This window comes from Cuculus canorus, chromosome 24 (genome assembly GCF_017976375.1).
Source record: "Cuculus canorus isolate bCucCan1 chromosome 24, bCucCan1.pri, whole genome shotgun sequence".
Taxonomy (NCBI): domain Eukaryota; kingdom Metazoa; phylum Chordata; class Aves; order Cuculiformes; family Cuculidae; genus Cuculus; species Cuculus canorus.
The window spans coordinates 1175370-1197732 of record NC_071424.1 but is presented as its reverse complement, the minus strand read 5'-3'; the positions used below and the strand labels follow the sequence as shown (position 1 = coordinate 1197732).

Here is a 22363-nt window from a genome sequence, read left to right as displayed (position 1 = left end):
TCCCGCGGGTTTTTTTCCACGTGGAAATCAAAGGGAGAGAAAGGGGACATGGCTAACAAAGAGATCTCAGCTGCATTTCTCCTTCTTCCAGAGAATCATAGAACAGTTTGGGTTGGAAGGAACCTCAAAGATCATCGAGTTCCAACTGCCCTGCAATGGGCAGGGACACCTCCCAGTAGATCAGGCTGCCCAAGGCCCATCCAACCTGGCTTCGACGGACAATACATCCTTTATTATTTAGCGTGGTAGGAATGCTCCCTAATTTTTCTTTTTAACAGTAGTTTCTCCTCCGGGGCAGATAAAAATTTGACTGTTCCTGATAATAGTGGGGAGGCCCTGGCCCAGGGTGCCCAGAGCGGTGGTGGTGCCCCATCCCTGGAGGGGTTCCAGGCCAGGTTGGATGGGGCTTGGAGCCCCTGAGCCAGTGGGAGGTGTCCCTGCCCATGGAGGGGGTTGGAACAGGATGGGCTTCAAGGTCTCTTCCAACCCAAACCATTCTGCGATATTCAGAGTTTAAGACCTGGAGGGTTTCTGCTTATTTAATAGAAACACACACAAAACTGCGTGCAGGTTCAGAGGGAAAAACACAGCCTGAATTTAGATCAATGATCTCAACTGATAACTCTCTGGACAACCCTAAAATACAAGGAGAAGAAAATTACTACAGAAATCAAAGGTAAGCCAAGCCCAGTTATCCATGAAGAGGGAAAAAAGCTCCGTGTGTTAGGCATAGTCAACAATAAATTGATCCACCAGAAGTAATAGCTAAAACTTTATATTTCAGAAGGGCCAAACAAAAATAGATGTGTTTGCAGCACTCAGTTACCTTCTTGAACAGGCGCCCCGAATCTTCGCTGACCTGGACAAAGCGCGGGATGATGTTGTTGAGATAGATGTCACTTAAGGTGGTGTGATCCCTGCTCTCCCGCTTCACTTGATTGAGCAGGAGGTTCCAGCAATTGACTGGTGACAGCACATTCTGATCCTTCCTATAAAGGACACAAAATAGAAACAAGAATTGGATAGGACTTAACCTGAAGTGGACAAAAATGATTGTGATCATGATGTTCTATAGCTATAAATGATAGAAATGCAGCTGGGATGTATGGATTAGATGAGGGAGAGGAGAGCAGAGGAAGGCTATAAATTGCACATATGGAAAACACAGCCTCAACTACACAGGACTACATTCACACGGCCACGGCTCTTGTCCCCCAACAAACAGATCAGGCAATGCAAGGCACAATATGCCAAATGCAGGCTCTAATTTTTCCCTTTGAATCCAAGAATTGGTGCATAAATTGCAGTGCCTGAGGGAGAGCGATGGCTCCGGCGTCTGACAATAGGTTTCACAGCCCTGTCTCAGGCATTTGGGTCTTAACCACAATAAAAAGATTTCAAACATCCAGTTTGCTAAACAGCATCTGCGTAGGAAACAAAATGCAATGTTTCATGTACAAAACCAATTATGTGCAAGCGTCCCTATCTGTCCTGAGCAAGGGAGAAGGCAACATTCACACAGCAAGCTTTATTTTCCCATCTTTGAACTTTCTCCACCTTATTACGGCTGATTCACTCCGCACCCTGCAAACAAGCAACACAAAAGGGGAGAGGAGAGGAACCTCAGTCTATTCGGATCAACATTTCATCTCCTGAAAGGAGCAAGGAATTCCTTAAGGCAGCATTTCAGCCCAGATGAAAGCAAGGACATCAGCAGCGATTTTGCACGGTCCTCCAGCAGCACCAAAGCAGTGCTCGGCCCTGACAGATCCAAGCGTGGTCTTAACAGGAAGAATTATCCTGGGAAGAGTATAGAGATGTTGCCTGGTTGTGTAAGGACAGGGTGAGAAAGGCCAAGGCACGGCTGGCGCTGAACTTGGCACAGGATGCAAAGAACAAGAAGGGTTTCTACAGGTACATCAGCCAGGAAAGGGGGACGAAGGAAGCGTAACCCCCTGATGAATATGACTGACAAACTGGAAACCACAGGCACAGAGAAGGCTGAGGGACTCAGCAACTCTTTTTTCCAACTCCCCTGCCTCTGAAAAGGCTGCAGGGAGACCTTAGAGCAGCTTCCAGTGCTGAAAGGGGCTCCAGGAAAGCTGGGGAGGGGCTCTGGATCAGGGAGGGCAGGGAGATGATGAGGGGAATGGTTTTCAGCTGAAAGAGGGGGCATTGAGATATCGGGAAGAAGTGTTTTGCCGTTTAGGTGGGGAGGCCCTGGCCCAGGTTGCCCAGAGCAGTGGTGGCTGCCCCATCCCTGGAGGGGTTCCAGGCCAGGTTGGATGGGGCTTTGGAGCCCCTGAGCCAGTGGGAGGTGTCCCTGCCCATGGCAGGGGTGGACAGGACTGGATGGGCTCTGAGGTCCCTTCCAACCCAAACTGTTCAGTGATTTTATGATTTACTTCTCCCTATATCTGTTCATCATTTGTTTACAGTACAAAAGTATTTATTTAGAAAAGAGTAAGTCACACCTCCAGTGAAAGCCAAAGCTCTTCTCGATTACTGTATGTGACTGTATCAGACTTCTTTCTGATTTTTTTCCTCTTAAAAGAAATGCAGTTTAATTCCCATTGAAAAAGGGAATATTATGCACTCAAAAGGACAGCAATCCCTGCTGCAAGCGATGTCTGACATTGGGAGAAGGTGACAAGCCATGGCAGATTTTCATTACCTTTCTCATGACATGGACAGTTGGATTTGTAGTGCAATATGGACACTTTTAGTTTGAATAGTTTGACAACAGCTGATCTCGATGCTTTGTTTCTTTTCCTTAAAAGAAATGAGAGGCTTGGGAAACGACGGCAGCGTGGGATCTGGATTGCTTCATGGTTTGAAGCACATGGGTGTGCGTACAGTGGGAGGGGGTATAAAGAGGGTTCTGGCCTTCTGGTTCTCCTGGTGTTTTGAGTTAAAAAGTAGGAAATAAAATGTAAGAAGGCATAGGTTTTATTTAGAGACAACATTTGCCTTCGTACCTTACCATCCCATACTGCAGATACAGCTGATGCGCAAAACCAGATGGAACGATCAAAATGCAGAACGGCACAGGGTTGAAGCTGCCAGATGTTAAGCCACATAAATCAAATCGTTGCCCCTAGATCTCCTGCGATCAGCGTTTGCAGCATACTGTTTGTTTTGTTAATATGCCAGAGTGCTAATTAGTGACTGCAAGACTCAGCTAATAGAATTGTGAATCTCCGGGCCCCGGCCAGGCTGCAGCCGCCCCTCGAAGGGCGCAGATGCTGATACAGAAGCTGCCACCACAAAAGATGGCAATAAATACATTGAGGGCTCAGGGGTTTTCTAGAAGAAGCAATGACTGAGTTTCTTCCAATAAAAAGAGGGCAGGAGGCAAAAAGGAAGAGCTAGAAGGAGCTCCGTCAAGGAACAGCGCTGGGTCAGAGCTGCACAAACCATCTCTGCCAACGGGCAAACTGATAGAGGCACAAGGCAGGAAGGAAACTAAGAAAGACATTGTAGGTGGTTGTAAAGAGCAGGTGATGATGGGGAGGGGCTCTTGACCAGGGAGTGCAAGGACAGGACAAGGGGGGAAAGGTTTGAAGCTGAAGGAGGGGAGACTGAGATGAGATCTTAGGATCTGACTTCCTATTTGCTCTCTAAAGCTGCAAGAGCTGTAGCAAGGGAAAATTAATCAACTAGCATAAAAAGTTTGGGAATGAAAGTTAGGAAACAAAGGCTCAGGCTCTCCACCAGCTGATCCTCTCCTACCTGTTCAAAATCCTGCTTCAAAGCCCTTAGCAGCCCATGACTGCCGCATGGCTTTGCTGCTCTGCTCTTTTCCCAGGACCAGGGCAGCGGCAGGTTCCTCTGAGCAGACAGGAGTCCTCCAGCTGCATGCAGCCTGCTGAGCAGCCTTCCCAGGCTTTGCACCACTCATCTGCACAACTGCCAACACATAACCACCCCATTGGTCTGATCCATAAAATTTCCTGTTGAATTTTCCATCATGTTATGAATTTTCACTACCACTCCACCAAGAGTACCTGGCTGTCCAGGGATGCCCCCACTCGGGAATCAGTCCAACCGCACCTCCAGAAGCTTGGTAGAGCTGTGAGCAACATGCACCAAGGGCTCTGACTACAGGCAAGAATACAAGCATAGGACCAGAGAGCAGCATGGTACGAGTGCCTCGCTTTCCAAGGAAAACTGAAGCATCAAATGGAACCAGAATCACAGAATCATCAAGGTTGGAAAAGCCCTCTAAGCTCATCCAGTCCAACCATCAGCCCAACCCTACCGTGCTGACTAAACCATGTCCCAAAGTGCTATATCTGCGCAGCTTTTGAACCCCTCCAGGGATGGAGACTCCACCACTGCCCCGGGCAGCCTCTGCCAGGGCTTTACTGTTCTTTCAGTAAAGAAATTTTTCCTAATATCCAATCTAACCCTCATCTTGAGTCCATTTCCTCTCGCCCTAGGAGACGCAATAGTTAATCGGACGATTCCCAGCTGTCCAGGCTGCCCTACCACAACTCCCGGAGCTATTCTAAGGCAGCACATAGCACGAATACCAAGAGCTCATGAAAAGCGTGGTGAGTAAAATTGCTGGTGTCTAATGGCGCCAGATGGGTTGTTGACACACTCCATGTGGTTAGACATGAAAGGCCATCCTGCAGGAGAAAATAATCACAACCCTCGATGCTTCCAATCCGCGACCGGGATTGTCACCTTTGGGTCTGCGCAGCGAGCGCCGCACCCTGCACTCAACCTCACGCAACCACAGCTCTGCGCTCCGAGGTTTTTCGCTTGAATTCCTTTGCTTTCTTGGTGTCTGTTGGTTTCCCTAACCCCTTCAAAACCTTGCCTAAACGTTCTGTCTCGCTTTCGTGCAGGTTCAGTGTCTTCAAAGCAAAGTTTTTACAGGAAGCGAGACAAAACCTCTTCATTATTTGCTACTGACAATTTTCCTAGCGCTGGCTAAAAGCAGATAAAGGCCTTCAGATAGAAACGAAAAAGAGGCAGTTCCTCGCTTCAAACCTTCCCAGTAGCCTTTGGAACTACACACACATTAACTGTTAAAGCACCTCTAAAAACACAGCGTTTTCTGGGGTAGAACACGGCAACAGTTTTCACAACACAGAGCAAAAGTTATCCAAGTGTTTACAACAGAGCCTTTTCTACCATAACCGTGAGCAGATGGCAGAGAAGCAAATTGCCGTTTTCATTAACCATTTCAATTCCCAAAGGAGCTGGCACATAGACCTTGCTTCCAGGTTCACGTCACCACAAGAGGGGCGGAAAAGGGAAGAAAAATGTGCAACAGGGAGCACTGGGTATAACAGAGAGTGAGCTTGATTCCACAGACCCTGCAGAACGACTACAGTCAGGACTTTGGAGGTAAAATTGATGAGATCAACCCAAAACTTTAAGAGCTGGCTAGGAACTTTGCCGAAGTGCTGGCGATTTCACATTCACAACAGCTGTTTGACTCCAACTTCCCCCGCAAGGAGAGGAGGAGGAGGAAGATGCCAAGATTCAGGTTTATTTCAAGCTCTATTTATACTCATGTAAAGATCGTGCGATGATAGTGAGCCTGGAAAGTTTATTTAGGTTAGCTTAAATTACAGCAGATCACAGCGATCGGGGTGCCTGGGAGCAGGAAGAGGAAGCTGCGCACAGATTTTCAGGGAACCACAAAGTATGAAGCACTGTGGTTTCTTGGGTGTTATCTCGATTGGGTCCTGTGCAACTTCTACTTCAAAGGTTTCAGCTGGTCTCAAAAGATCAGAAGGGAAGATTGAGTCCCAAGTATCTGAAACATCTTAATTAAATTACTCGTTCATACAAGGAGATCCAAGATCAGACAATCCAAGATTTATCAGCTTTAAGGGAAGCAAAAGAGAGCAAAGCCCAGCGACACTTAGTTGTGCATTGCAAGGCAACCCCGTTCAGAGCAAAGGCAGAAAAATTATGTTAAAAACCAGCCTCCTCCCCCCCAGGCTTGATAAAAATCAAAACAAAACAAAACAAACACCACTCCCACAAACCAAGAATAGGAATATCAGGTTTCCATAAGGAGCGCAAGCCGAAGGAATGAGTCAGATGAGACTGAAAATATTACTAAAGAGAGAAACATTTAAATTAACACAGGCGCGTCACGTCTGTATGAACAGAAAACTCCTCTGACCCTCCTTCCTCTGAACCGAGGGGAGGATTAAAGCAGCTCTCCTGGTGGGACACACAAAAACTGCAGCTTCCCATTCCACCTCCCTGCCTCCCCATCAAATCAAAGGGTATCTGTTTCCTAGACCTGCTACACCCCAAAATAGTGATCCAGAGACTGCAAACCCGGGAACTGCTTTATTTCCCACCCTGCGGGGTTATCTTCCCCCATCTCAGGTGGCCCACAGGCTCGGGTCTGTGAGCTCTGCAGTGCTGAATCCTGCCCAGCTCTCCTGAACCACCTGCTAAGATCAACTACAAGGTGGAAAGAGAGATGAAAACGAGGTTATTTTCAGACCTGGGCAATGGTCAAGTCCACCCTGCAAATCATCAGTGCAAGACCCAGTGCCGGTGCAGAGATGTAATTGTTTCTGTAGTGGCTTCTTCGAACCTGACCCAATTTTGTCCTCTGCCTTGTGCTCCGTAAGAGCAGCCCCAATCACACCGACCAATGCAGTGCAATGCTGGGATTGCTGATAGGATGAAAAACACCACAAGGATTCTCCCTGGGGTTCTACATCAATTTTTGCTGGTCATGTATTTCCATCTCTCTGGGTCCTGTGAGGTCAATGAATTAATGAATGTTTCATGCTTAGAAAAACATCCAAATGTCATTATTTGAAAGAAAAAAAAAATGTTCAGAACTGGGCTCCACAAAAAGAATCACAGGCCAAAATGGTCTGGGACAATATTTATTAACAATGGTGATGATAATAATAATTGCAATAATTATGATGATGATAATAATGTAACTGAAGTCCACCTGACCCAAATGCCTTTGTCAACACCTCTCTCACAGTGTATCGCCTTTCCTTTCACTTCTAAGAAAATTAAACCTGAACTTTGGTTGAAGCTGAACTTCTCTACCAGCTGCTCGTTCAAACCGACGTTTGATTCCCCCTCAAAGTCTTTCCTGACACAGTTCAGCGCTAACTGCAAATTTGGAGAGTCACAGGCATGGACACAGACGCTGCTCCCTGCCCTTCTCTTCCAAAAGATCCCGGTTATGAACAGCTGTTGTTTACAAGGGCTCAGCCTGGAGGTTGCCAGACGCCCTCTGCATCTTCTACCGCAAGGCAAAGGCTGCCAGAAAGCCATCTGAATCTCATGCTGGGATATCCTGGACATCCAGCTCTCCAGCTGACAATTGCTACTCGGTACCCTACTCCTAAAGATTATCTTGATTTAAAATACGGCCTTAAAATAGCATTCGCTTTTCAGGTTTTCCTTTTTTATTTTTTTTCTCGCCCCCTTTTTCCATTTTCTGCCTTTAAAGGAATCACTCAAGGCTTGCCACAGTTTTTATATTGTTAACTGATTATTTGAATAGGCAAACGCCTTTACCACAAAATCCCATGAAACAGGAGAACGAGAGTCTGGAATTAAAGGTTCCAGGGTTTCCCTCCCTGCTGTGGGGGAATGCCTTCCCCTAAGGATCAGCCTCAGACCTCCTCCCCACAGGCAGGACAGGCACCTGCCAAGAGGGATGCTCCGATTTAACTGCTACACCAGAAACCTTCCCTGAGGCAGAGCTTTAAGGAGCAATGACCACATCTACCTTGTGACCACCGAGCTCTCACGACAACAGCAGTTACAAGAATTGGGCTGTGAAATGCATTTTCTTTCCCCTCCAGCTCTCACTTCTTGTGCAAGGATTTTACCAACGCGTACTGAAGAAGCTTTACCAAATATATACGGTTTGTAAGATTATTCTCTTTAATAGTCCATTCTAACTGAAAAGCCGTTCTCAGAAGCGACCAGGCAACGTGAGGTCCAGCAGCCACGGTAGTTAAAGGCAAGTAAAACCTGGGACAGATCCAGCTGCCATCAACTTGTATGTCACCCTGGCTAACCCAATCTGTTCCCCTTCTTCGAAGACACGAGAATAACACACACCTACCTCTGCAAACCATTTTAGGATGCTCCAGTGAAGCTTCAAAGCATGCAGTGTGCGAGCACCCTGTAAGCCCATCACTGGCTACACACAGTTTGCTGTCAAGACCGTATCACCTACATTCCAAACCCATATGGAAAACACGGCCACCTGAGCAGATTCCTCTGGGATGCGGCCACATCCAAGAAAAACTAACCCCAGGCAATGCATTTGTTAGGAACCCAGCACCAGCCTGCACTTCACCTCGCTCTTTCCTTCAAGCATCTGCTTTACCAGCTTGGAGAGGGACGGTGAGGAAAGCCACACAATCCAATTTCAAGGGTCAGCCTGAAGCCTCCTGCCCTTGACAGCATTCCCTTAAATGAACACATCGGGAGCAACTTGGCAATTACACGATAGCTCTCGAGTATGACAGCACATGCAAATTACAGGGTTACTGCCTGACAGATTCCCTCCTTGACAGCGTGTTATGAGATCTAAAAACGCCAAGCGACAGGGTAAGCACTCTCTGAATGATACGGTACCTTCCGACATAATTATCGCGTTATCGAAAGAACATGCTATTACTGGATATTTATAGGGTCGCTGCCAGGCGATTACAGAGTGTCCGCCCGCCTGCTCACATCTCCCAGTCCGGTAATAGCAGGTTCCTTAGAGGAGGATCTGAGAGTTGGCTTTGATCGAATGGTCTTCTCGGGGCTTCCAAATGAGATTATGGCTCCAGCCTCTACAGAAGAGCCAAGCTCCTCCTCCTCCCTGTGCAGGCAGAGCAGTGCAAGGGATCGGTAGTTATAACTGGAATTGCTTCCTTACCGATCCCTGGAGTATTTTGACACGTTTCTGGATGTTACGACCCACAGACAGAAATGACCAAAGGAGCAATCGATGCGACCCAGGACAAACGGCTCTGCACCACGTGCCACTGCTTGACGCTGCTGCCCACAGAGTTGAGAGTTTTGGTTTCGTTCCTCACTCCAACTCATCGCTAAGCTAACAACCAGTGCATTTGGGACTCAAACCTCGCGGCGGTAATGCATCCCAAGAGCGAGATGCTTTTCTGCCAGGAGCTCTCTGCTGCTCACATCAGCACAATCGGGAGCCTGAGCAGCGTTACCCCTTTCTCTCTCTGCAAAATAAGAGAAAGCAGGGGCTCAGGAACAGGATTCACGTTATTTCATGCAATGTCCTGGGCTTGACCAGAATATCAGACATTGAATTCAGAAATTCAAGTGAAAGGTTTATGTGCTGATAAAATGCTCTGTCCAATTGAGGATACATTCACTGGCCAGGAGATCTGAAGTCAGTTTTGCCCAGGCACAACTTTATAAAACCTATCTAAAGTACAAACAGCCCAAAAACCAGGCGTGCTGGGGGCAGTGAGTGAAATGCATTAATAAAAAAATAATTTGCTGATTGATAAGAAGCTCAACATGAGCAGCAAAGTGCACTCCCAGCCCAGAAACCAACCGTGTCCTGTGCTGCATCCAAAGCAGTGTGGCCAGCAGGGAGGGAGGGGATTCTGCCCCTCTGTTCCTCTCTTGGGAGACCTCATCTGGAGTATTGTGTCCAGTTATGGAATCCTCAATGTAAGAAGGAGATGGAGCTGTTGGAACGGGTCCAGAGGAGGCCATAAGGATGATTAGAGGGCTGGAGCACCTCCCACACAGGCTGAGAGAGTTGGGGTTGTTCAGCCTGGAAGCTCCGAGAAGACTTTATAGTGACCTTCCAGTACCTGAAGGGGCTACAAGAAAGCTGGGGAGGGGCTGTTCACAAAGGCTTGTGGTGACAGACAATGGGTGTAAACTGAAGAGGGGCAGATTTAGACTAGACTCGATGAGGAATTTCTTCACCACGAGAGGGCTGAGGCCCTGGCCCAGGCTGCCCAGAGCAGTGGTGGCTGCCCCATCCCTGGAGGGGTTCCAGGCCAGGTTGGATGGGGCTTGGAGCCCCTGATCCAGTGGGAGGTGTCCCTGCCCATGGCACGGGGTGGGACAGGATGGGCTTTAAGATTCCTTCCAACCCAAACCACTCTATGATTCTAATTTTAAAAGCCCTGCAGCCTCACAGCCCCCAGAGTTAATCCACGTGAAGCACAACACTATGCAGGATGCTCTTCAACTACGGTAAAACCTTCCACATTACAAATTCCCTCTAAATCTCTAAATAAGAAGTCATCTACCTACAACATTCCCAACACTGAAAGCTGAATACAAAAGCATTCGTGATGGGATGTTTCATATCATGTAAAATAAAGGAAATCATCTCAGTTTACAACAGGAACGTCAAGAAAATAATTTGAAGGAGACCATTCACCACGCAGAGGAAAATTATACTTCGAGACATCATTTCTTTAGTGCCATCTTAAAGGCACGTGCAGAATATGTGCAGCTCATTGTTCTAAGAACACTTTCACGATAAAGGAAAATTAAAACAGCGCCTTTCCAGCAGAGTAACACAATGTGCGTTCAAATGAGAACTAAAGCAAATGACATCAAAGCTGTACAGAAAGGAAGCTAAAGTGGTGCCTGCTTAATGGCTTTCACAAATAAGCTTCCAGTGGGAAGGAAAAGCTAATATATCCCCATGTCCCTCCAAACACAGCAACAACAACAAAACAAATACACAGAGCCCAACCCAAACAGGGCTAAAAGTGAGTTGCACTTTGGGTGGAGGCTGACCCAGATGGATCCTTTCAGCTCAATCTGTCCAAAGCAGAAGTGATTCACATCCCAGGGCTGCTTTTGTTCGGTGTTTTCCCCAACTGCTGCCCTGACAACAAACCCCACCAAGCCCGCACACTGCCCAGATGTCAGCGCCCGGATCCTCGTGGCTGTGGCTTGGTGCTGGCCACCTCCTAATGGGGTCGATGTCTCTGTGCCACACAGCCTGCATCAGCCCCTTCTTCACCCACAGGTCCTCTCCTGCCTCCTTCTTCCTGGGAAAAGCACCTGTGTCCATTCCTCCAAGCAGGAGACAGTAAATCAGAAGGCTTTGCATCCATGAAGCCACATCTGATACACGTTAGTCATACCAACTCAAAGAATAAAGTGGGAAACAAACAATGCGGTATCATCAGAAATACCTGTAAATAATGCTTCAAGCAGATGAGACAATTGATTATCAGTGAGGACAGCTTTAAATTTCAATTGAGTCCCATCAACTTAGTACCTAGGGATTCCCCACCCTTCCAAATGGCACAGCTCCATTTGGAATTACTATCAGCCTTATTCCTCTATGGGTTTGAGGCGATACTAGCAGAGATACAACATTTAAATCCTACACAGAGTATGCATAGGATATTGAAAACAGAGTGCTGCAACAGCAAATCACAGCGTATAACAGATTAGAAACAGTTACTCTAAAAAAAAAAAAAAAAAAAAGACCAAAGCCACAGACATTGAAGGAAATCCTGGCTTTGTCCATCAAATCTGGTGTACAGCTTTGCCCAGCTTCCCAAGAAAATGACTCCTTTTAGATTGTGCCAATTTTTACTGTTCCATTCCCCACTGACAACATATGCCCTACCAGGAATTACTGAAATGAAACACGTGTGGGAACATGAAATGGGTTCTGTGTTTATTGCAAACTCGGGAAACATTTTATTCCGACATCCACGGCAATGCTGACACCAACGTTCACTCTATCAGCTCTCTTTTTGCATTCCTACCCTTGCAACCACATCTGCAGGAAAAAAAAAAAGGGGCAGAAACAAAAGGCAAATACTCTACTTGAATTGCTGGTCTTTGGTGCTCCTAGTTTTAGCCAGGAATCTCTCAGCCAACTTCTCCAAATTTCTTGAGTAATCCATCTCAATCTCTGCCTTCTTGCGGAAGAAATCCTGCAAGTCCTGCAGTAACTGGACCCGAAGCTCACACTGCTGGTCAAGGCATTTCAGCTGCTCTACCAGCTGGGCACGGATCTCTGCAACAAATAAAAGCACTACAGATTAAACAAAATCCCATTAAAGACCATAACAATTCTCCAGTAAAATACAGTTGCAAATATATTCCCTCACTAGCAACATCCCAGCAAAGCTTCTTTATGATTATCTGCAGACAGCTGATTGCAATCGCACCTCGGATGCACCGGTGATGCAGGAAAGGCATCCGATACCTGCAATCTGCTGCACACCTCGACGAGCAAAGCTTTGCTGCTGAAGAGCGCATCCATCACAAGGGTCGAGTGCATTTTTGGCATCAAGAAGCAGCGGTCACTGCCTAAAAATGTACTGAATCTCAGTCTGGAAAAAGGACTGAATGCTGCAATGCCCCACGTCAGCTCAGGGAATCACTGCAGGGAATTTCTATCCAATTCCTTTGCAGATAACTCCGGATGCAGAAACAGGAGGTTGCACATTCGGGGGTGCTCCCCAAAGGCACTGATTTCAGTTTATTCAGTTGGTTACTGGGGCTCCAGCTGTGCAGCTCTCATTATAAACCAAACCATCAAACCAGACAGAGACCCCCTTCGGAGAGCCAACACGACAGCGCTTCCCATCAGGGAATGATCCGCAGGAGGAATCACTTTCTTTAAAAGATGTGCAAGTGACATAGCTACCTCTAAAGAACCCACAAAGCACACAGATATAGGTGTTAATATTGTTATTGTTATGCATAATTATTACTGAAGCAATCTATTTGTATCAACACAGTATTTTACAGTTTTCAAGCATTTCACAAAACCAAAAACTCCTAATTAGCCCTCTCGCCAGGGTGGTAACCTCATCTTACTGATCCTCAATGTGAGGGATAAAACAGCAGACAAGCAGGGCAAGAAAACAGACTGGTACTGATGCATTTCTGCTAAAAAATGCAAAATTATTCAGTAATGCAGCTAGTAGAGAGTATTTTGCTTTTTACATAGGCAATGAACGCAACACAAAAACAATAAAAGATGCACTTTCTTCTAAAGATCTCTGAGCACTCAAACTCAAAATGAAAAGTCTTAATGACAAAGCCATGGGTAGAACGGGGTTGTCTTGTTTGCTTTGCACAGGACTAAGCCTGCCACTTGAGCAGAGTTTTACAAATCCAATAGTTTTGTAACTGGAGACTAAGCTGAACAGAGCAGATATACATAGCGTATATTGAGCGAATTAAGTGCTGGAAGATCAAATGTACACAAGGATTCGTTCTTTCCCTGTCCCCTCCCAGTCCCTGCTAATCCTGAAATACTTGAGCAAACAAAGAAATCTCAAAACAAATCTCACGCACTGGCAAGCAAGGTGATGGGCAGGTTCACTTGGTGTTGCTGGTGCTGCACCACAGATCAAGGGTTGTGCCCTTCGCCGTTGGGCGGAGGTTTAGGATCATAGAATCTCAGAATCGCTTGGGTTGGAAGGGATCTCAAAGCCCATCTACTTCCAACCACCACGGGCAAGACACCTCCCACTGGATCTGGTTGCTTCAAGCCCCATCCAACCTGGCCTTGAACACCTCCAGGGATGGGGCAAGTCTTCCTTATGTCTGATGTATTTGCACATGTAGGTCTTGACACCTGCACAGGGCTACTTTTCCGAAAGTCAGCGGTGCTATTAGCACGGATGAGCAGGAAGCACCATGTTAGGGAAAAAAAAAGAAAAAAAAATGGATTGGGACAGGAATAGAAAATAGCAGAAACAGCTCAGACAGGGAATGGTGTGGCCACGTACCCTTCTCCATGCCTCAACCAATGGACCTTTTACAAGTGTGACAGCCTTGCAAACCCTGACGTTCTCTATCAGGACATTCTCGATTGAGAAACCAGCTCGAGGAGAAAAAGCAGACATACACAAAGGGCCAATTCCAAAGAACTAGCAGCTCTCAAAGTCTAGAGAAGATCAAAGCACACGTATTCTTATTACAGAACTACAACAAAGCCCAAGCTCTTGGTTCTCAAGGTGGGACACTCCACACGCAGCTCTCCTGCTGAACAGCAACAAGAACCAGTAACCTCTTCCTTTAGTTAGAAATGTAGTATCAGCGCTTCTTTCTAACTAAATTCCGTGTTTTTCGAGGGGAACGGTGCCACAGATCAGGCCGCCCGCAAGCGAACAATGAGCTATTCAGCCCCAGCTTATAGCGGCCGTGGCACTGGGCTGGAGAAGGGCAACCTTGCTCATCTTTCAAAAATACACCGCACAGTCCTTCCCCAGAAAATAAAATCAGGAACGCAAGAATTTCCTGAGGCTTACCCAGCTTTCCAGGGTATAAAGCGTCCGCTTGTTTTCCCCTTGCTTACACAAGCTGAAGATATTTTTCTTCGGAGAACATACCGTGGCCGAGCTGGAGCCTGTGCGTGCTGTAACCCGAGGGTCACCGCGTTACACAGGACCTTTTCATGTCTGCAGTCACAACAACCACTTCAATTTTGAATTTGCTGCTTTTGCATCTTTTAATTTACACAGGTTATTAGGTTAACAGCCACTTTAAACACCAAAAAGCCCTCCACCTCCTTTCCTTCTCTACAACTCCTAGATCTTAGCCATCCCACCCACCGGGATTGCTCAAGACACGGAACAGCATCCTAAAGACTCCACTCCTGCTGCCAATGCTCCAAGTGCCTGAAGGTGAATAAACACATTTAATTCAAGGTCAGGATGGCCGTAGTGGAATAAGGATTAAACACCAGGTACTGTTCTTCTCACAAGTCTTGCCCTGCACTGCAGAAACATTTCTATGATATTTTGAGCTCACATGGCTGACAACTACATAATTAAAATGTCCCCAGTAGCAATAGAAAAGTTTTCCACCCATTTAAAGCAAACCATTTATTCACTTCCATCACCAGATCATAAAGTCACCCATGTCACAGAGGGAGCAAGCGTTGTATAATGATGGGCAGTTGCATAACTTGACTTTATTCTTTCTCCTACCTTCTCGGCATTCCCCATAGCGCTCAGCAAATGTGTGCTGTTATTAATGAATGCAAAGGGGAAGGAAGGATCTTCTGCTTTCCACATTTTAGTCATATTTGTCATTTTCAACATTAAAAACCTATTTGATTTTTTTTTTTCCTTTTTTAAACTCTGAAGCACGTGAAGTATTGACAGGCACGAATGACATCACATTATCATGAAGGTAACTGTCCCTGGATAAAACACTGGCATTGAAGCGATGGTGCCTCTAACGCTTCCACCAAAAGGTCACTGCCAGAAGTTTCCCTCACGGGCAAGTTAAGAGACAGTCTCTCTCCCAAGGCAGGTTATCTCTTACACCTCATGAGGGTCAAGAAGGCCAAATGCAAGGTCCTACATCTGGGTCGGAGCCATCCCCAGTTTCAAGACAGGATGGGGGATGATGAGATTGAGAGCAGACCCACAGAGAAGGACTTGGAGCGCTGACTGATGAGCCGGCAACGTGTGCTCACAGCCCAGAAACCAACCGTGTCCTGGGCTGCATCCAGAGCAGCGTGGCCAGCAGGGAGGGAGGGGATTCTGCCCCTCTGTTCCTCTCTTGTGAGACCTCATCTGGAGTATTGTGCCCAGTTCTGGAATCACCAACAAAAGAAGGATATGCAGCTGTTGGAACGGGTCCAGAGGAGGTACAAGGATGATCAAAGGGCTGGAGTGGCTGGAGCACCTTCCATATGAGGAGAGGCTGAGAGAGTTGGGGTTGTTCAGCCTGGAGAAGAGAAGGCTCCAAGGAGACCTTATAGCGACCTTCCAGTACCTGAAGGGGCTCCAGGAAAGCTGGGGAGGGACCGTTTACAAAAGCTTGTAATGATGGGATGAGGGGCAATGCAACTCACACCCGGAGACCTTGTCCAGTCATCTCCCGCAGCCTGAGCAATGCTCGTGCTCCAGGAGGGATCATCTCCTCAGGCAGCGTTTCAGCTCTTCCCAGCAGTAAGCTTTAACTGCTCTTCCTGGACAGTGATAGAGTCAATCACAACCTGCACAGCACAGGGTAACAGGAGAAGGCACACACAACCTGAGCAGCTTTGGAGTATCTACCCCATCTCCATGTATCTCCTCCAAAGCTTTCTCAAGATGTTCCCACCCCTATCCTGACTGCCACGCTGTATAAAAAGATGACAAGCTTGGGAAAGGAGTGGGATGACAACAAAACAGCATCACCAACCCCCTGCTCCCACCCAGATTAAACAGCAATCCTCTCACCCACACAAACCTGCTCCAACTGGCAGAGCTCAACTCCAAACCCTCCCGCGCCCTCACCCTAACATAGTGGTCCCCACGGCTGCTCTGTGAGGAGTTCCCCCCCCACCCATGGTAATGCCATGTAAGCTCAGGACAAGCAGGAGGCACGCCAAAATCAAAGCAAAACAGAATCAAAGCACGAATGGGAAGGTGGAAGTCAGCAGATTCAAAACCTTCGCTCACAGCCCAGTTATCCCTGACTTTTCTGGACATCCCCAGCACAGAAGATGCAATTACACAGAAGGAGTGAAGTCACCATGCGTTAAATTGTGCATACAGCTCTAACACAGTTATCTCCCAGGCTCCTCAACACTGTATGAAAGATAAAGCAGTCCAAAATGAACAAAATCTCATAACAGAGAACTGGAGCAGCAGCTTCAGATCTTGCACATGGCTGGATGGAGCTTTCAGCAACCTGATCAAGTGGAAGGTGTCCCTGCCCTTGGCAGGGGGTTGAAACTGGATGAGCTTTCCAACCCAAATCATTAGATGATTTTATGATTCTCCATGAGGGTTCTCTTAAATCCTTGTCTCCTGGACGCTGCCACGCGCTTGAGTACTGACCACCAGAGGAGAACGGCAGCGGCACACGCACCCTCCTCCCCGCCTCGCCAACCCCAGGCAGATGCAGGTGAAGATTACAGCTTAGTGTGAGGTTAATTCTCCACTCCTCCTCAAAAAAAAGAAAAAAAAACACAAACCCAACCAACGCTACGGCTTTGAGTAATGGTCAAAACCATTTAAACACAGAAATAAGTTTTAGAAGATGCTTCGGACTGCACAGTTTGACAGCACACTACTAACTGCCAAGAGCTGTTCACATTTCCCCTACCCTCACACATACAAAGGGCTGTGCTCCAAAAGCGAAAGGATTTGCTTTGTGAAAATAGCCTCAATATTATTATTATTTTGGTACCTGATTACAAATAGTACGGTGATAAACAACAGCCAACAACCCTGACTACGGCCAGGAGGTTTAAGGACTTCAAAAAGCCACTAAGAGGGAGAAGCTGATGGCTCACGCTGCGTTGCTAGCCGAAAGCTGTCGATCATCGCAGCCTCAAACACCTCGCTGGTAATTTGAAAACCAGTCTTTGAAGTGAGAATGAGATAAAAGGAAGAAATACAGTCCTTTGTTTAAGGCCAGAGCCAGGAGGAAGATTCAGGTTCAGGTTCATAATCCTATCAGAAACTGCATGCCCTGGAAAAGGTAAATCTTCTTTTGAAAACACAGGCTATTCCTTATGCCTTAGAGGAATTAACATCAGGTAATGCACATTGACAAGAATGCCTTTATAATTATAAACACAAACAAAATCACAGCAGTTTGTAGCTGAAACTCTCACACAGATCCATAAGTTGTCTTGAGGGGTGAGACGAGTGCATGAAGTTTTGCATTGGTGAAGTCAAAGAAGAGGATGCGAAACGCTTAAAAGCAAGAAATCGAGGTTGGTCTCAGTCTTGGGGCAGTACTGAAGACACCTTTTATTTCCATACCTACATCAGAACACATTTGCATCACTGATTACTTCAATCTACCTGCTTTTCTAGGCAGAACAAAGTGCCGCTCACAGGAGAGAGGCAGTGAGGATTCTGCATTTCTATCAGTTTTGTGATGCCTCCATCACAACCAGGAGCTGGAACCTTCCGTAACTTGGAGCCCCCTCAACACTGGAATCCCACGAAGGCACCAAGCCCACAGGCTGGTTTTCCATATCCCTATGATAAATTTTCCAAACCGCTATGATAAATTCATCTGCAATTCACAGACTACAAATTGACAGCAAGGCTTCAGAGCTGCAAAGCTTTTAAGCAAATCCTCAATAATACGCAATTAAACACGTTGACGAGGTCGCCAAGGTATTTAATCCTCACAGAGCTCTAATTAAATATTCAGATATAGTTTTGTCTAAAGAAATGGAATCATAGAATATTTTGGGATGGAAGGGACCTTAAAGATCACCCAGTCCCACCCCCTGCCATGGGCAGGGACACCTCCCACTGGCTCAGGCTGCCCATAGCCCCATCCAACCTGGCCTTGAACACCTCCAGGGATGGGGCAGCCACCCCTGGACACCACTATTCACATTTTAAACGCCATGAGAAAGCATGAAGGAATGAAAGATCAAGTCCAGGGAAGGCTCATGAGTAGTGATCGTCTTGGTCTTGCCCATCAGAGTGTGAGAATTAATTAGAGTGACCCAAAAGTGTGGGAAATGTGCAGAAACACCCTTCAGAAACCACGTTAAAATGCATTTGTAAGCAATGAGCCACCTGGGTGTGGAGAGAGGGAGGGAGGGGAGCCAGGTACTGGCTGCTCTTCCTTTCAAAACAGGAGGAGATTTGAATGAAGAATGTTGTACTGCACAAAGGAAGGTAAATTCCTCTGTATAGGGAGAGGCTGCACTTGCTTTCAACAGAAATGCCTATTTATTCTAGCATGGAAATCCATCAGGAAGTCAGGAGAACAGTTCCGTGAGACAAAGGCAGAGTGGAGATGTTGCTGAGATCCAAGGCAAGGGCTGTGGGACTCTTGCAGCTCCAGACCAGCTGCATTCATTCCTTAATGCTCCCCTAACTGTACTTCACAGAAAGCCGTTTGGAAAACCACACCTTATTGGAGAAAGACGGAAAAAAAAAAAATCAAGAAGAAAAAGAAGCAGCAATAACCATGACTTGAAATCATCACTAAGCAGGTGGTGTAGGAGCATTCTGCTCGTCATCGTTCTGCAGCGTGCTGGTACTTCTCCTGTGCATCACACAAAACACACAAACCCCTCAAAAACTGGGCAAGTGGTTTGCATAACACTGAATTATAGCATTATCTTGGATTTAAATGCAATAAAAGACAGAATGGCTGGTTACCTGGCTTGCTCAGCAATGAACACTCAGCCTCTGAACTCTGGTAGATGGCATGGAGCGAGGCTGAGTGTTCATTGCTCATCTACCAGAGTTCAGAGGCATTTTCTGTTTCTGATCTCTTATCCTTTAGCAAATAATTACGCCTCTGTCTCACTTTCTCCAGTTACAAAGCTACACAGGATACCTGACATGAGAGCTCTGGGATCACTTACTAAAAGATGAGCCTGAAGAGCATCCAGCAGCAGCAGACACGCTGACCGCCTGCTCCACAAAACACATCCCTCGAGTGATGGGAGGCAGAAAAGAGTTCAAAACTATTTGGGTTTCTATTTTTTTTGCTCCAAATCTACCAGTACTCTAACTCAGAAAGGTGGACTTGGGAGAAAGGCTTTATTATTCTTCTCATTTTGTAAAATAATTCTGGCATGCTTCTCCCAGCCCTCATTTCCAGTTGTTTCTGTGGTGCCTTCCTGGCCTCGCTCACAGCCAGTTCCTCCTTGCTCTGCAGTCCTTCTCCCTGTCACACAACTGTTTAATCACAGAATCATGGAATATTTTGGGTTGGAAAGGACCTACAAGCCCATCCAGTCCCATCCCCAGCCATGGGCAGGGACACCTCCCACTGGATCAGGGGCTCCGAGCCCCATCCAACCTGGCCTGGAACCCCTCCAGGGATGGGGCAGCACCACTGCTCTGGGCACCCTGGGCCAGGGCCTCACCACCCTCACAGCAGAACATTTCTCCCCAAGATCTCATCTCAATCTCCCCTCTTTTGGCTTAGAACCATTCCCTCTCATCCCACCCCTGCACACCCTGATAAGACCCCACCGTTACCCTCTTAGGCACAAGTGCAACGCGCAAAGCAGCATTAAGTGTATTTTTCACATCAATAACATTGCTGGAACAGAAGTGGCAATTTGTGCATTACATGTTTTACTCTCTTCGCTGAGAGGAAAATCCTTTGGTGAATTATGTCACATATTTAGAGATACAAACAGAATGATTAATGCTGGTGTCTAATTTAATTTCACCTCAGGATTTCTTCCCCTCCCTCTCCTCTTTGGTAACTAAACATGTTCGCATGCATAAGTGAACAAGAAATAAATGAAGAGGAACAGAAAGGGACTGTAAACACTTCTCAAGCACAGCTCAATAAACCCCATTCCAAAATTCCGCCCTGTAGACTGCCAAATCCCACGCTTGTCTCGGGCAGCCAGGGGAAGGACAGATAAATGTGGGGTCGGCGTTTTAATTGCACCAATGATTTTCATCCTTGCTTGTGTTTAAGCTGGCATTTTAGAGAACCAACACCAATTTACCTGAGATCTCTTAAAGACAGAAAAAAAGGAAACAGAAGGAAGCTTCATTTTTCAAGTCTGGTAATATACATGAGAGTGAAAGACAGCCTTAGGTTAGCAGCAGTATTCCAGAGGCATCCTGAAGTTACCATGGAAACAAGCATCTTTCCCTCATGCTGCCAATAAGTTCCCCTCTGGTCCTCGGTCTCCTTTGGAGCTGCCAGTGTGAACGCAGACATCGGATCGGAAGAGTCCCCGGCTAACACACACCTCCCAGCTCCAGAGCTGAAGCCCCCAGGAGCCACCACGCTGGACGTGCTCCTGGCCACCCATCCCATCCCATCCCAGCAGGGCTGGACCCACCTGGTCGGTCACGAAGAACCCAGCGAGCACCCAAGGGCGCGGCAGGCCAGCAGCCCACGGACCGGTGCAGGTGACCCATGAAGGATCTCCACAGCCCTGCTTTGTATGTCCCCGTCTCCCTTCCTGCTGGAACACCAGGTAAGGCTCTCAGCCCATCAAGACGACAACGACTGCACACAGAAGTCAACAAGGTGAGTCAAATATATTTCCGCAGACTGATCTGGTCATCCCCGCCAGAAACAGCGCCGTGCCTGTTTCTGGGAGGTTTGGAGAACTATTAATTAACCATACACATTCCAGGAGAGGTGAATAATGAGCATCATTACAGACATTTCACAGATGACTTCGACAAGATCAAAAAGGTCCAAGGTATGTGCCAGCGGGAACAGTGGACTCTGACGACAGAGCTGGTTTCCACATCTCATTTTCCCCCACTGTAATGACCAACCCCTGCCATTAACCAGAACCATTCCACAAAATCAAAGTGATGCCTCTAAACTGGCATCAGAGTTTGTGATATGTCAGCCTTAACCGTTTACATAAGAAATCTAATTGGAGCATTGTTTTTAATCCAAATACAGCACAGCCCGAAACCAGCAGATATTAGCTCGACTTAAAACCACAAATTGAGTTTACACAAAAAGCCTTCAGTCTCCCTGTTGCTTTCCAGCTCAATCTTTCTTCAGCCAGATGGAGCTTACAGCAGGAATACTCAACGAAAGCAAAGGTATCCCAAGCCGGCTTTTCCATACAATCATAGGAAAGACAGAAGTCATTCCTTTAGAGCTATAAACGTTCAGCTGTGTGAGTGGAGCACTGCTGCATTCAAAGGAACTCACATTTTACCCTACAGCACCTCTTATGAAGGGGGGAAACGCATATTTGACAGAGCCCACAAAGCTTGAACTACGTGAATCATGATTTTTCTATCAGTTCTTTGTCAGCTACAGCAACATCCACTGCTCAGTGCAGCTCCACGAACACACTCATTCATCATCTGCCTTTGTCAGAAAACTAACGTTAAAACCCAGCTCTTCTTTTACAAACACACATGCAAGCTTTGCCATTTAGAAATCATTTATGTGGCTCCAACTTTTACAATAAGTGACTCCAAACTCCATACCACACAGACTGTTGGGAAGATGTACAAGGACCCACCTTGTTTCTGCACAGCAGATAACTTCTGTAATAAAAACCAAATTCAAATCCACTCTGCTCTTCTCTATCTCCTCTGGGGAAAACCACCTTCTTCCCAGAGAAAGCTTTTTCCAAAGAAACACAGAGGCAAACCACCACGCTAATTGCAGCCATTCATTAAGATGATAGCGTAGAAATATGAGCGATAGTCAAAAGAAAATCAAAATCTTTTTATTAATATATATTATTTTGAATAGGTTGAAGCCAGAGTATGAGACACTAAACCAGGTACCAGTCTGGGTTCCCAGTACCAATTTATCTTCAGCGAGTTGAAACCTCTAAAGACCTGCACTACACTTCCTCGTCCTCTTTTGGGGACTGGACCCCCAGAAAACAGTACCAAGTTTAGAACGTTTTCATTTTCCACCCAGACTGATCCTGACTCCACCATCACCCCAATTAGCAGCTCCTTTCATTTTTCACCTC

At 46.7% G+C, this 22363-nt stretch overlaps 1 protein-coding gene across 6 annotated transcripts in view; it reads right to left on the bottom strand.

Moving 5' to 3' along the window:
• SRGAP2 (SLIT-ROBO Rho GTPase activating protein 2) overlaps positions 1-22363 on the bottom strand; it is a 104499-nt gene that overhangs the window by 60286 nt on the left and 21850 nt on the right. For 2 of the 6 annotated variants that reach the window (XM_054087404.1, XM_054087405.1), the window contains exons 3-4: positions 11809-12001; positions 827-989 (exon numbers count right to left, since the gene is read on the bottom strand). In XM_054087404.1, coding sequence (XP_053943379.1) covers positions 827-989; positions 11809-12001 — 356 coding nt within the window. Of the gene's footprint in view, positions 1-826; positions 990-11808; positions 12002-20740; positions 20893-22363 lie in introns of those variants that run through there. The other 4 variants (XM_054087402.1, XM_054087403.1, XM_054087407.1 and 1 more) reach the window with 4 other exon arrangements.